This window comes from Ovis aries, chromosome 6 (genome assembly GCF_016772045.2).
Source record: "Ovis aries strain OAR_USU_Benz2616 breed Rambouillet chromosome 6, ARS-UI_Ramb_v3.0, whole genome shotgun sequence".
NCBI classification, from domain to species: Eukaryota; Metazoa; Chordata; class Mammalia; order Artiodactyla; family Bovidae; genus Ovis; species Ovis aries.
Genome location: NC_056059.1, coordinates 66,734,455 through 66,749,744, shown reverse-complemented (window position 1 = coordinate 66,749,744; position 15,290 = coordinate 66,734,455). Strand labels below are relative to the sequence as shown.

The window sequence follows — 15,290 nt, the reverse complement described above, 5'->3', positions numbered from 1 at the left end:
CTGGAATGTTCAAAGGTTGATGAGGGGCTGCTAGCACTTGACTTTGTGAGCCTTAAATACTCAACCAATAGAAATGAGCTTTAGACATGATGACTAGTCTAGGGGTAAAAGGTTATGCTGATTATTTAATCTAGTTCTGTAGTCTCAGAAGACCTAGGCATGTTAGCTTAGTCACAAGTGATGCTCTTTTGCGTGCACATATGCATGCGTGTGTGTGTGTGTGTGTGTGTGTGTGCGCGCGTGCATGAATAATCCCGGAAGATGATAAATGAAATGGCTCTGGGTCAAATAATAAGGCCAACCCACACATACCCAGATTCATCAGACAGATTGTACATATTCTAAATTTCCAAGGAATCCTTTAAAATTAAATACAGCCCTTCAGCTTGGAGCAATTATTCAGTCATGGCAAGATTAATTCTGAATTTTGTTCTTCAGGAAAGAAACCATTTTTATTCTGTCCTGATTACAGATCATTAATACAGCTGATGAATATCTGTACCTTTCTCAAGTGCAAGAAGCTCCATTTAAGGGAAATTCAGATAGATGCAATTTAACTACATTTAATATTCAGAAGATAGTATTGACATAGCTTGTGAATGGTTACAAGATTTAGCTTTCTTCAGGTCCATTTGAGAATAATGTAATAATGTTCTTCACCAAAGAAAGCAGGAACCAAGGAAGAAATCACAAAGTTAGTAAAAATTAGTGTAATGAGAATTTTAAAATATGCTCTAAGAAGCACTTATATATGGTTGAATGTACTCCAAGATTATTATTTTTTTAATTTTGGTAAAGTGATAAAAAGACGTTATGTTGTAAAACATGCACTCTGTTAAGTGCTTACACGGAGATGTTTTATTACCAAGCACCCTTAGGGTACTCTCATCCTTTGGCTCTCTATGTGAGAAGCCCTTGCCCGTAATGCTTCTCATTGGTTGTTATTTGAGATGAAATCCCACCAGCCCTCTGGGGTGCTGGAATGCATTACCTAGTGCAACTCTGGCTGCAGAGGCATCATAATTGATCCAAAACGACACCCAGGACAGAATTGTAATCAGTGTGGAAGGCATGTAGGTTTGCAAAATGAAGTAACCAATGTTTCTTTTTAGACGAAAACTTAGTGACAGTCGTGGGTATGCCCCTGAATGGAAAAAAGAGAAAAGAAAAAAATCAGATGGTCATTTGGTTGGCTCCATCTTCTTTCTCAGCACCCCTAGTACATTTGGGGGGAAACTTCTCACCTGTTGTGAACTCCACCTTCTTGGACACCATCTTGTAATCAACAATTGAAAACTGAGGGAGCTCAATTTTATTCACTCCTGTCACTGCGCCCTCTCCTCCATTCCAGTAAAACTCAATGTCATCAGTGGTGTAGCCATCTGAAATGAAGAAACAGCATAGTTAGATAGAGTTCAGTTGGCTAGAAATTCATTTTGAAGACAGTCGGGGACCTGAGAAAAAATTCCCAGTGATTGATGATAGGATAATGTGTTAAATCAGGACGACAAAAGAGATTTGTTGAGTGCTCTTTCTGATAGGCTGGTTGTGGTTGCATTGAGCAGATGGACACAGCTGGCCTTGGTGAACATAAGCTCTGTGATCATTCATTGATATCCACTATCACTGCTGCATGTTTACTCTCATTGTGTCTACCAATGTAGATTGGAGGATACCTGGATTCTAGGTGTTTTGGTGTAGAAGACTCTTAAGAGTGCCTTAGACTGCAAGGAGATCAAACCAGTCAATCCTAAAGGAAATCAACCCTGAATATTTATTGGAAGAACTGATGCTGAAGCTGAAGTGCCAATACTTTGGCCACCTGATGCAAAGATCCAACACAATGGAAAAGACTCTGATGATGGGAAAGATTGAAGGCAAAAGGAGGAGAGAACAGAGGATGAGACGGTGAGATAGCATCACTGACTCCAGGAACATGAATTTGAGTACACTCCAGGAGATAGTGAAGGATAGAAGAGCCTGGTGTGCTGCAGTCCCTGGGGTCGCAAAGAGCTGGACACGACTTAGTGACTGAACAACATTTAATCACAACAAGTATAATGATAGAGCACATATTTGTTAAGAGCAAAATAAAGGGATGAAGTATAATGAAAGAACAAATTGGTACAGATCTGTTAAATGATCAAGACATTCAAGATAGCAGTCTCTTAAAAAAAAAAAAAACTTAGACAAGCTTCTATTTATATCTTTTGATTATAGCTAATGTATATGTGAAGATTTTAGGAACCATATGATCTTTTGATGATATTTTTAATCCTTATGAGAGTGAGCTTTAAGTAATTTAAGGAGAACATGAAGAGGATTATAGATTGTGGCAGAAGGGTCTATCCTGAAATCTATTCTCCGTTTCAGTTTTGCTCCCACTTGCCAGTAGTCTATTTAAGGTTATAGAATAGACCATATATTATCATAGAATAGCTTGCATAAAAACAATGAATTGATATAGCCAAAAGTCTAAAATTCACAAGACATAGAGAAGGCTATATTTGTATCTTTCTATCTTCTAGAGACAAAGAGGATCTTTCTAAGTGTCTTTTCTTTTTTATTCAATCCTTTTGTTTTCAGCCTATATTCTTATCTTCAAGCTCTGCACCAATATCCACCTATCCCAAAGACCTGCAGTTCTCCTCTCTTCAGAGTAGAAGCCTCTGGTCATGGAGTGGAGGTGTGGGACCAGGAGCCTGGAGATTTGATTGCTTAGACTCTCTGCTTTTCTGTTAACAGTCCCACCTTCATCCCTCCTGCCAAAGCTATTTAACTAGGCAATTCCTGAGCTTTTTTTAAATTTTTATGGGGAGGGGTCTGTGTATAAATATGTTTACCTGATAAGTTTATTTTTTATTTATATTCACCTCAAATTAAAAAAGCATCAAATTCTTTTCCATTTAGAAAGGAGAGAACCGGGGACTAGAAGCTTAGGTACTTGGATGGGGGTTAGAACAGTGAGATTAAGGAGGAAAGCTGGGTGTGGGGATTTGTTGGGGCCTATTTAATGAAGACTGCTACCACCTGTGTGACTATTTAGAGTAACTGCTGCTTTCACAGTCCTCTAATAAGATGTGTGTGTGTGCTAAGTCACTTTGCAACCCTATGGACCATAGCCTGCTAGGCTCCTCTGTCCATGGGATTCTTCAGGCAAGAATACTGGAGTGGGCTGCCATGCCTTCCTCCAGGGGATTTTCTGAACCCAGGGATCTAACCCACATCTCTTATGTCTCTTGCATTGGCAGGCAAATTCTTTACCACTAGCACCACCTGGGAAGCTCTTAATAAGATGTAACATGAACGTGTTAGTTGCTAAGTTGTGTCCAATTCTTTCCGATGCCATGGACTGTAGCCTGCCAGGTTCCTCTGTCCGTGGAATTCTCTAGGCAACAATACCGGAAAGGACTGCCATTCCCTTCTCTAAGGGATCTTCCTGACCCAGGGATCAAACCTAGGTCTCTAGCATTACATTCAGATTCTTTACCATTTGAGCCATTCCCTTAATAAGAGTTAAAATTTTAAAAATGGAGAGATGACTACCTCTTGCACATCAGTAGGGGAATGACAGCTTGCCTGGAGCCCACTATGCTTTCCACCTAGAACACTGTTTCCATTTAGGGGGCTCTGGCTATTGGGTCCAAACCCCAAGGGATATGCAAGAAAAACACAACAATATTTGTAAGAAAACCCAGTCATCCTAGGGAAGCAAAACAAGCAGGACATTCAAAATAGATGTCATCTCATGGGAAGAACCGTTGGAGAAAACAGACAAGAGTGTGAAACTTCTCATTTCCCACCCTTATTCAAAATTTGAGAACACATAAGGATATATGATTAGCATGGAAAAAGTTCCTTCCTTCCTTGTTCTGAAACCCATAGGTTTTAATGAAAAAGTGTGTTAGATGAATTGACGAGAAGATGCCACTGATGAGGCTAGATTAGTGGCTTGGACGACAGTTTGAACAAATTACAGAGAAGTGGAAAACATAAGGGCTAATATACGAATAGTGGGCATGAGTGAAAGAAGAAGAAGAGCTGTAACACATAAAACCAAAATACAAATTTCCCTGAATTTAACAACTAAATAATTCTGTCTATTGAGGGGTTCATTATATCAGGCAACCCTGATATCATTCCTGAACTCCAAGGTAAAATAATAATTTTACAAACTTCCAGACACAGAATAGAGGGTGTTTTCACAGGAAAAGCTATTGGACTTCAGATATACAGCTTTAGAAAGGAAGGGATTATAGAATAACAATTCAGAACAGCTAGTGTAAAAGAAAAAGGGCAGCAACTCAGAGACTCAAGTGTCCCATTCTCTGCTGAAATACCACTTCCTTCAAAAGAAGATACATAAAGATCCGAGAACAATACCCAGGAACCTATTTGAGGAAACTATTCTACAGAGGACTCCAGTCAAACAAAGGAATCAGGATGGATAACTAGGATATCATCAGGGAAAGCACTTTGGAAACAGGGGGGAAGAATTTTAAGACAACTTTGCTCAAATCTATGGAAAGACATTTCAAAATTTGAATAAAACATAATTTTGTTATAAGAAAAGCATTTGCTAAAGCTTGAATCAGGAGAGATAGAAGATCAAAATACATGTATATGTGTGGCTGAGTCCCTTTGATGTCCATGGAAACTATCACAGCCATACTCCAATATAAAATAAAATAATTTAAACAAACAAACAAACAAACAAAAAGCTTGATGTTACCCCTTACAAACAAGCACCAGATTCCAACATTTAAGAACTGATAATTCTATTTCTACTTAAACAATTCCAAAGTATAAGTTAAGAATAAAAACTTCCAAATTATTTTCATAAACAGAACATATTAGTGAAACAAGATCCAGCAGGACATTAAATAACAATGCATAACATAATTAAATAAACAATGTTTATTCCAGGAGTGCAAATGATTCAATATTAGAAAAATCTAGTAATAATGTTAACAGATCTAAGGAGAAAAAAAGCATATGATTGTATACACAGGTGCTAAAAAGGCATTTGACAAAATTTAATAGCCAGTCTGTTTTTTTAACAAAACAAACAACACCACCCAATAAATATGACTATATGGATATTTGCATAATGTGGTAAGATATAACTTTCTCAGTCTCAAAACTAGAATCATGTTTCTTGTGGAAACAGTGGACTATTCCCATGAAAGTTAAGAACAAAATAAGAGTGTCCACTGTCATTGCTATTATTTTTAACATTGTTATGGAAACACTAGCCATTAAGTGAATCAAAATTTTGAACTATAAAGTTGGAAAATTGCTGGTTAAAGTATTAAGATTAATTATACAATTGCATATCCAGTAAGCCCTAAAGAATTAACTGAATGACTGTTACAAACAATAGAATTAGTATGATTATGGGGTACAAAATTACTACGCAGAAATGATTGGTTTTCATATATAAAAACAAAAATTTACAATGACTGTTTTTAAAATAGAGACAAGAAATATCTAGTAATAAACTTAGAAACAGGCAAGACTTACATAAAGCAATATTTGAAACACTTTTGAAAAGCACAAAAGAAGCCTTGAACAAATAAAAAGGCATACCATATTTCAAATAGGAAGACTCAACATCATAAGTTCGTTTATAATTTAATGTGATTGCCTAGTAATACCAATGGGCTTTTTTCGTGTGTGTGTGTGGGGTGGAACTAGACAGAAGTGATTCTAAAATTAAAATAAACAGATTAGACAATCTAAGACAACTGTAAAAATTAAGACTCTTGACTTTGTGCTACTAACAGCTTGACAACCAGGCACAAACCTATGTGTGTGTTACTCATTGGATGAGTAGGTATTTATTGAGTGCAGACTATGTGCTGGGAATGGAAGGTTACCATGGTTACAGTAGCGAATAAAACTGACCTGGCTCCTGCCCTCTTGGAGATTGCATATTTCATGTAAAATGTAACATATTTCACCACAAAATTTCTTTCTAAATCTGTGTGGATTGGCTTCCTTTAGTACATGTTCTAATATTTAGGAAAGCTAAAACTACAATTCCCAAGGTAAAGATATAGGTACCCTTATTAAATGAATTTAAGTGATGTCAAAGGTGATATATTTGAGCATTCATTTTGGTGCAGCTCATACATTATAGAGAGGGCTCTGGAGCCAGGAATCCTGGTTTTCACTTTCTGTGGTTCTGGAGTCAACATGATGGCAGGAGCTACCTGATCACCAGCTTCCTGATTGTAGTGAAGCGCTCATTCCCCATGGTAGGGCCAGTCTGCACCGTGGTGCTGGGAGTCATTTCTAGCTGCCTGGGCTAGACTAGCCTACTACTTCTGTTTTTTTAATTTGGTAAGCAGCACTTCCTTATTAAATCTCTTTCTGCTTGTTGCCAAATGGGCTTCTATAACAATTCTGCAACAAAAATCTAGATCTATACATTGTCTTTCTCTTCTAGGGAAGATTATTTCTTCCAGATTTGGGATTACCAGAGCTTTCCATTAAAACCTCTGCTGTGGCCTCTGCTGGTCATTCATTCGCTGTTTCTATGTCTCACATCCTGCTTTCTAAGCTCTGTTCTGTACCTCGGGGGTGGACTCTCTGTCTCTCTTGCTTCCTTTAGATGCCCCTAGGAAGAACGGGCTGAAGATTAGAAGGTAGAAGGGGAAGGAAAGGCCCTTGATTCTGTCTCTGACAAGGTGGCAGTGTTGCTGTTGCTGGCAATCACTGCTGGGACAGTGGGGGTGATTCCAGACTCTCACGGCACCTCTTTTGGCACCTCCACGAACAGCCAGGACAGCATTTCTAATAGGATCCAACAGATTTAGGCTCATGGGCGCTTGCTTCTGGCTTTTGCTCCCTTAACACCCTTCTCTTTTTTCTCTCTTGCTTTTCCAGCTCTTCCAGTCTTTGTGATCAATTCTCTCTATTAAGTTCTCCTTTTTAAAAATTAATTAATTTATTTTGGAACTAATTCTTTACAATATCGTAGTGGTTTTTGCCATACATCAACATGAATCAGCCATGGTTGTACATGTGTCCCCCATCCTGTACCCGCCCCCCCTCCCTCCCCATCCCATCCCTCAGGGTTGTCCCAGTGCACCAGCTTTGAGTGCCCTGTTTCATGCATCGAACTTGGACTGGTCATCTATTTCACATGTGATAATACCCATGTTTCAATGCTATTCTCTGAAATCATCACACCCGCAACTTCTCCCACAGAGTCCAAAAGTCTGTCCTTATATCTGTGTTTCTTTTGCTGTCTAGCATATAGGGTCATCGTTACCATCTTTCTAAATTCCATATAAATGCATTAATATACTGTATTGGTGTTTTCCTTTCTGACTTACTTCACTCTGTATAATAGGCTCCAGTTCCATCTACCTCATTCCCTTTTTGAAAAACCTTGAGTGGTTTCTGCTTTCCCACTGAGTTTCTGTCAACACATAGTACATCTTATTGTACAAATATTTTATCTGTTTACATAGTTTTGTATTTATCTCTGCCTTTTATCTCCTCCATCTCTCATTATATTATGTACTTTTTGACAGTAAAGACCTTCTTTTATTCATTAAAGCAATTCTCAAATCCTAGAACATATTTTGCCCATAGTTATGCATCCAATATGTGTATTTGTGAATAAATGAATTTATGAATGCTGTTTGCTGCTTAGGGGGTCTGAATTTATTGTCTCAAACTGGTAACCTGATATATAATTTATTTGGTAGCATTCTTGAGCCTGATACACTCTTGATTACAGTGATTCTGCCTACAGAAGCCTTACAGGTGGGTCTGGGCCCCAAGGAAATAGAAAAAGCTGCTTATTAATTTTAGGCTTATTGAGTAACTAGGTGATAAATTACAACCTCAGACTGATCTTCAAGTTGTGGGGTTCTATGGGAGAAATATGTAAGCAATATCTAGAGGTGAAGGACCAGAGATGGTTCAGTGTGGGATTGAGAGGGGAGAAGATAGTAGTGAGCTCAAAACTTCTCATTGCCCCCTCTTCTGCAGGGCAGCAGAACCCTTCAGTGCCATGCCCAATAGCAGAGCAGGAGTACGGCTGTCAATCACTGTGACTTTTAATAGCATTTAATGATTTATACAGTCAGTGGTCTGGGTCTGTATTCCCAAGCTCACTTGACTTTGTTTAACTGAAACCTCGTAGGCTTAGTGTTCAAGGCACTGAGATAATTACAGATGATTTGGGGGAAAAATAATACTCACTCCATTTTAGGTAGAAGTGTGAGTGAGTGAGTTCTCATGGGAACAATAATGGCAGCTGGATCCAAAGGAAAAAAAGAGAGGCCTAGAAATAAACTATTATTCAAAGATTACACAAGAACATTTTGCCACAGAAAGCGAACATCAATTTACTCACACCCAAACAACCTATTTACCAAAGGTTCCCTTTATGAACCAGTGACTTCACACAGTGTCTCAAAGCCTGAACACTTGGATACCAAGGATATTGTTTCCTAGCAACAATAACTACATAGAAGCTCTCAAAATTTCCTCTCAGTCCCTGGGGACTTCTTAGTGGTGCAGAAAGTACAGATAAAATTAAGTTGATGTCAGTGGATAAAGATGCAGGGAGCTAGTATAAATGTACAAGGAACTGGTTGCTAGTATTTCTCTTCACTTCTTGAAACACTCTATTTTGGATGCATTTTCTAACTTGGAAATAAAAATTACTCCCTGCTGTGCTTAATAGAGCTGGGAGGATGGTCTAAAATTGTACTGAACTGTGTTTTAGAGAATAGAGAGATTTCAGCTTCTAATCCGCAAGTGGACATAAGTGAATATATTTTCCTCTGTGGTGTGGCCACAGCCTTATCACAAGTTTCACAGTGTGAGGTTTGATTGGTTTAAGCCAATTGTTAAAACTTCACCATCCTCTTTGCTATGGTCATTGGCTCAGGGTTAAGCAATAAGTCACGTCTAAAACAATAAGATTATAGCAGTCTCCTGGCCACCTTTTTTGCTTGGAAATAGGCCTGTGACCCAAGTTTGTCTTGTCCTAGAGAAAGCTAGGAATTGTGTTTAAAAGTTGGAGGAGAGAAGTTCTCCCTTTCTCTTTTAGCTGTAGGTAAACAAGAAATGCTCAGTGGAGAGTGGCCAGTCTAGCTATAAAAGCTGGTTTCTTCCCTTCTTGTTTATGCCAGTCATTATTAGCACCTAATTGAAATCACTCATGATCAAGATTTTAGTTGACCTATTGAAATAGATTTAGTAGTCTGCCCCTCTCTATTATCCTCCACATGAAGGCCAAAATATTAGGAATTTATCAATATCTCTGGTCTAGTAGCTATGTAGAGCCTTCCTATTACAAAGTTGTTAGATATTTGTAATGGTGCATCTCTGAAGCAGATGAAAAACCTGTCTCTGTTCTTAGTCGCTCGCTCAGTCATGTCCAACTCTTTGCAACCCCATGGACCATAGCCTGCCAGGCTCCTCTGTCCATGGGCAAAATTGCTTAAGTGGGTTTCCATGACCTCCTCCAAGGGATCTTCCCAACCCAGGAATTGGACCCAGGTCTCTCATATTGCAGGCGGATTCTTTACCATCTAAACCACTAGAAAGCTAGTTGGATCTAATCCTTTAAGTGGCTCCAAGTCTATTGTAGCACTTACTCTAAAGGCTACTTGGGATTCCTTTCTCACTTATCTCTGTATCCTAAGAAGCAGTAAAGCAATCAGGGAAGCCAGATTTTTAAAGCATTCTCAGAAGTATTAAGAAACTGTAGGTACAAATCTAGGCAACAAGCCACTTTATAAGTGACTCCTTCCTGATGACTCACCATTTGAGTGGTCATCCTGTCCCTAGGGATGGCTCTCTTGCTATTTTCTTAGTCAGCTCAACATTTAATTAGATTTCTAGGTAATCATTAGAAAATATGTCTGTATAATAAGTAAAAATTCATCTTTTCTGAGAGCATTCACCATCTGATCTTTATCTACCCCTTGTGCCAATAGAAACCAAGCCAAGTACATTTCTTACATGACAGCACCTCTTATGTTTGAGCACACGTCTTGTCATCCCTTTCATTGTTTCCTTCTTTAGGTTTTGGTCCTCCCCAGGATATACTCAACCTATGAAACCTCTCCTCTCAGCAGTTCTGAGGTTGCTGATATACTCCTTGAACCATGGGAACCCCAACTGAGGGGTGGCCATGTCTACCTCATCCCTTACCCCTCCTTTTGCATTATCTGGCAACTTTTCCTGTTGAACCGACTCACCCCCAAGATTAAACCTGCCCTGGTCATTGAGCCACTCCTGAGTGATTTAGAAATTCAGCAGCATCAGATTTGGAATTATGTCACTTCCTTAGATCTGAAATCTTCAAGTCCAGGGTTGTCTGCTGGTTTCTTAAGCATTCCTTGAGAGACCCTCCACTATTTCCAGCCAGATATAAGATGCATAAGAAGCAGAGTCAGGATTCTCAGTCTTCTCATGCTGGTCAACCCTGGCCAGTTCCTATGTTTGCCCACTGTGTAAATTTCAAGAATGACTTTCCAAAAGACCTGTTCCTTCATACCTGATTAATACTGCATAATCCATTAATGTTGTCTATACTTGGTCATCCCCTTTTAAAGCCTTTTAGATCCCAAGTACCTTGGCTTTTAGAGACAGCTTCCCACTTTATTTTCAATATATTAAAATGTATTCACATTCTATCTTAAACTTAATTTATGTGTCACTAATAAAAGTACTAATAAAAAAATAAAATCACTAGAACATTCAGATAGGACCTAAATCAAATCCCTAACGATTACACAGTGGAAATGAGAAATAGATTTAAGGGACTAGATCTGATAGACAGAGTGCCTGATGAACTATGGATGGAGGTTTGTGACATTGTACAGGAGATAGGGATCAAGACCATCCCCAAGAAAAAGAAATGCAAAAAAGTAAAACAGCTGTCTGAGGAGGCCTTACAAATAGCTGTGAAAAGAAGAGAAGTGAAAAGCAAAGGAGAAAAGGAAAGATATACCCATTTGAATGCAGAGTTCCAAAGAAAAACAAGGAGAGATAAGAAAGCCTTCCTCAGTGATCAGGGCAAAGAAATAGAGGAAAATAATAGAATGGGAAAGACTAGAGATCTCTTCCAGAAAATTAGAGATACCAAGGGAACATTTCATGCAAAGATGGGCTCGATGAAGGAAATAAATGGTATGGACCTAACAGAAGCAGAAGATATTTAGAAGAGGTGGCAAGAATATACAGAAGAACTATACAAAAAAGATCTTAATCAACCAGATAATTATGATGGTGTGATCACTCACTTAGAACCAGACATCCTGGATGTGAAGGCAAGTGGGCCTTAGAAAGCATCACTATGAACAAAGCTAGTGGAGCTGATGGAATTGCAGTTGAGCTATTTCAAATCCTAAAAGATGATGCTGTGAAAGTGCTGCACTCAATATGTCAGCAAATTTAGAAAACACAGCAGTGACCAGGATTGGCCACAGGTCAGTTTTCATTCCAGTCCCAAAGAAAGGCAATGCCAAAAAATGCTCAAACTACCGCACAATTGCACTCATCTCACACGCTAGCAAAGTAATGCTCAAATTCTCCAAGCCAGGCTTCAACAATACATGAACCGAGAACTTCCAGATGTTCAAGCTGGATTTAGAAAAGGCAGAGGAACCAGAGATCAAATTGCCAACATCTGTTGGATTATCAAAAAAGCAAGAGAGTTCCAGAAAAACATCTATTTCTGCTTTATTGACTACGTCAAAGCCTTTCTGTGGATCATCACATACTGTGGAAAATTCTGAAAGAGATGGGAATACCAGACCACCTGACCTGCCTCCTGAGAAATCTGTATGAAGGTCAGGAAGCAAAAGTTAGAAGTGGACATGGAACAACAGACTGGTTTCAAATAGGAAAAGGAGTACATCAAGGCTGTCTATTGTTACCCTGCTTATTTAACTTATATGCAGAGTACATCATGAGAAACGCTGGGCTGGATGAAACACAAGCTGGAATCAAGATTGCTGGGAGAAATATCAATAACCTCAGATATGGAGATGACACCACCCTTATGGCAGAAAGTGAAGAAGAACTAAAGAGCCTCTTGATGAAAGTGAAAGAGGAGAGTGAAAAAGTTGGCTTAAAGCTCAACATTCAGAAAACTAAGATCATGGAATCCAGCCCCATCACTTCATGGCAAGTGAATGGAAAAACAGTGGAAGCAGTGGAAGACTTTATTTTTATGGCCTCCAAAATCACTGCAGATGGTGACTGCAGCCATGAAATTAAAAGACGCTTACTCCTTGAAAGAGAAGTTATGACCAACCTAGACAGTATAGTAAAAAGCAGAGATGTTACTTTTCCAGCAAAGGTCCATCTAGTCAAGGCTATGGTTTTCCAGTATTCATGTATGGATTGAGAGTTGGACTATAAAGAAAGCTGAGCACTGACGAATTGATGCTTTTGAACTATGGTGTTGGAGAAGACTCTTGAGAGTCCCTTGGACTGTGAGGAGATCCAACCAGTCCATCCTAAAGATCAGTCCTGGGTGTTTATTGGAAGGACTGATGTTGAAGCTGAAACTCCAATACTTTGGCCACCTGATGTGAAGAGCTGACTCATTTGAAAAGACCCTGATGCTGTGAAAGATTGAAGGCAGGAGGAGAAGGGGATGACAGAGGATGAGAGGGTTGGATGGTATCACAGACTCAATGGATATGAGTTTGAGTAAACTCCAGGAGTTGCTGATGGACAGGGAGGCCTGGCATGATGCAGTCCATGGGGTCACTAAGAGTCAGTCCATGGGGTTGCAAAGAGTTGGACACAACTGAGTGACTTTCACTTTCACTTTTCCTTTATGTATTTTGGATCTAATAATTTAAGATCCTTGATAAGCCCATAGTATGTAGACATTTTGCGTATAGTACTTTTTGGTGAAATGATTTTGCTGGAGCCTAGAGACCAACTGGGCTCTAGTACACTGCCTAAGATCTCCTTCTATGCTTTCTTTATTTGAAATACGCCCAGTTTCTCCTAAATTTACCACTGGTGGGAATTCTGCTGCCATCATCAGATCTTCTGATCTTGACTGTGGCTTGTCCTGACTCTAAACTGACCCCCGCCTGGAATTTCTCAAGATGAAATTGTCTGGCAGGTTGGACTGCATGCTCTAGCCATCCCCATGGGTTATTCAGGTGTCCTCTTTGAGGCTGAGCCTGTCTGACCCTGTCTGACCTCTTTCCCCTACCATTTTTTCTGGCCTCATACTGATGAAGTTCCTACATGCTTTATGCCTTATCTGTCCAAATCACAGTATTCTTGGTATAGCTAGCTAGCAAAGAGCAATACTTTTCTTATTCTAGTCACCTGTTAAAGCAGCACAAGTTTAAATGAGCTTTTTGACAGTCACATTATTTTTTTCCTTTGGATTCAAACACAGGATCTAATATCAGTTCAGTTCAGTTCAGTCGCTCAGTCATGTCCGACTCTTTGCAACCCCATGAATTGCAGCATGCCAGGCCTCCCTGTCCATCACCAACTCCCGGAGTTCACTCAGACTCACATCCATCAAGTCGGTGATGCCATCCAGCCATCTCATCCTCTGTCGTCCCCTTCTCCTCCTGCCCCCAATCCCTCCCAGCATCAGAGTCTTTTCCAATGAGTCAACTCTTCGCCTTAGGTGGCCAAAGTACTGGAGTTTCAGCTTTAGAATCATTCCTTCCAAAGAAATCCCAGGGCTGATCTCCTTCAGAATGGATCTAGTATAGTCTAATATAGTCCCCATTAAATTGATCTAATTTAATTTGACTTGCTGTTGAGACTTCAAAAAAAAATTTATTTGCTCACCTGTGCTTCATGTTCTCTTCAAATTTGATAAACATGCCTTTTTATCATTCTCTTGATTAAGACAAATGTGGGATGTCAGAGACAAAGATAGAGCTCTGTTATAGTCTATTGGCAATGTTCCTTTAGATTTATATAAAAAATCTTTAATCAGCATTTTTCAGGGTGGCAACTTCATCTATTCATTTAATATTCACCTAATGGTTTTAGCTTTGAGCCTGTATCTCCATATGTATCAGTATCAAGTCTATTTTGACTTGTGTTTGGAGAAATCAAGCTGCTTCTGAGAACTTTTCTATGGGTTCCAGGGCTAGAATCTTTCCCAGACCGAATCAGCCTCATCAGCCTAAATGTCTTTGAATTTCTCTTTCTAACCTTCTGGAACATGGAGTGGTGTATTCCATTCTGTCAACACTAATACTTGTTTAGTGTACTAATGGTGTGTAGGCTCATGATAATAACTTTTCCTTCACCTGCCAAGCTAATGGAGCTATATTGAATTAATATATGTGGGTGCATATGTTTTAGGCAAATTATTGGTTAAAGATCAGAATCAGGGTTACTGTATGGCCAAAATCACTGGTGAAGTAAAAGATAATCACACTTGGAAATGCTAAAATCTTACTATTAAGTGTTTGTCTTATGTGTTTTTTTTTACCAGTGGAAGTTACTCAGTACAAAAAACTACTAGCCATCTACATTTTATTGTCTTAATAGTCAAAGGAGAATATTTTATATCTCAAAAAATTCTTATCCATCTCTTTTTAACTTACATTAATTTCAATGTAGCTAATAGTGGTATCTCTTTATGTGCTGACAATGGACTTTTTATTTTAAAAAACTTATGTGGTGAATATATAAAAATCTTTTAAAAATAAAACCCCAGTAATATTATTTTTTTTTATGTTCTAAAAAATGCCTAAATGTTCAAATCTGTGAAAATTATTTGTATGCCCTGTAGAGGGCAGTCAAGACCTTCCAGATTTATAGGCAGAGACGATATTGTCTGAACAATTTATTATTTTCAATTGCAGAAGTTTTACATTTTTCCTGACTATTTTAGCTTTGGATCACTGATTCCCACAAGGTTTTATTTTAAAATTCATTTATGTTAAATAACACTAGAACAATTCTGATTAATATATCTAGTCTCAGATTCATATTTTTAGCTAGAAATATCTATTTGTATTTGAATACATACAACTCTAACTGTTACTAGAATGACTATAACAAATGACTTGTTTTGGTATATTTAATGGTTAAGTTGTAATCTCACTACATCTTCAAAAGTACACCCTATGCTAGTTTAGCCATGCACATGAGTTAACAAACATTTATGTGTAGAAAATGGACCCATCCTTCACATATCTTATTATTATTATGCAACTGGTAGCAATAAGATGCATTGAACTAAAAATCAGCCTTCTATCAGGTCAAAGTTAATTTTAACTTATATTAACTAACTTGCCTAGTTCCTA

General features: G+C 38.5%; 1 protein-coding gene across 1 annotated transcript in view; it reads right to left on the bottom strand.

The window, feature by feature from the left end:
- Window positions 1-15,290, bottom strand: part of GABRB1 (gamma-aminobutyric acid type A receptor subunit beta1) — a 447,299-nt gene that overhangs the window by 33,854 nt on the left and 398,155 nt on the right. The window contains exons 6-7 of the mRNA XM_004009810.6: window positions 1,245-1,382; window positions 992-1,144 (exon numbers count right to left, since the gene is read on the bottom strand). Coding sequence (XP_004009859.1) covers window positions 992-1,144; window positions 1,245-1,382 — 291 coding nt within the window. The remainder of the gene's footprint in view (window positions 1-991; window positions 1,145-1,244; window positions 1,383-15,290) is intronic.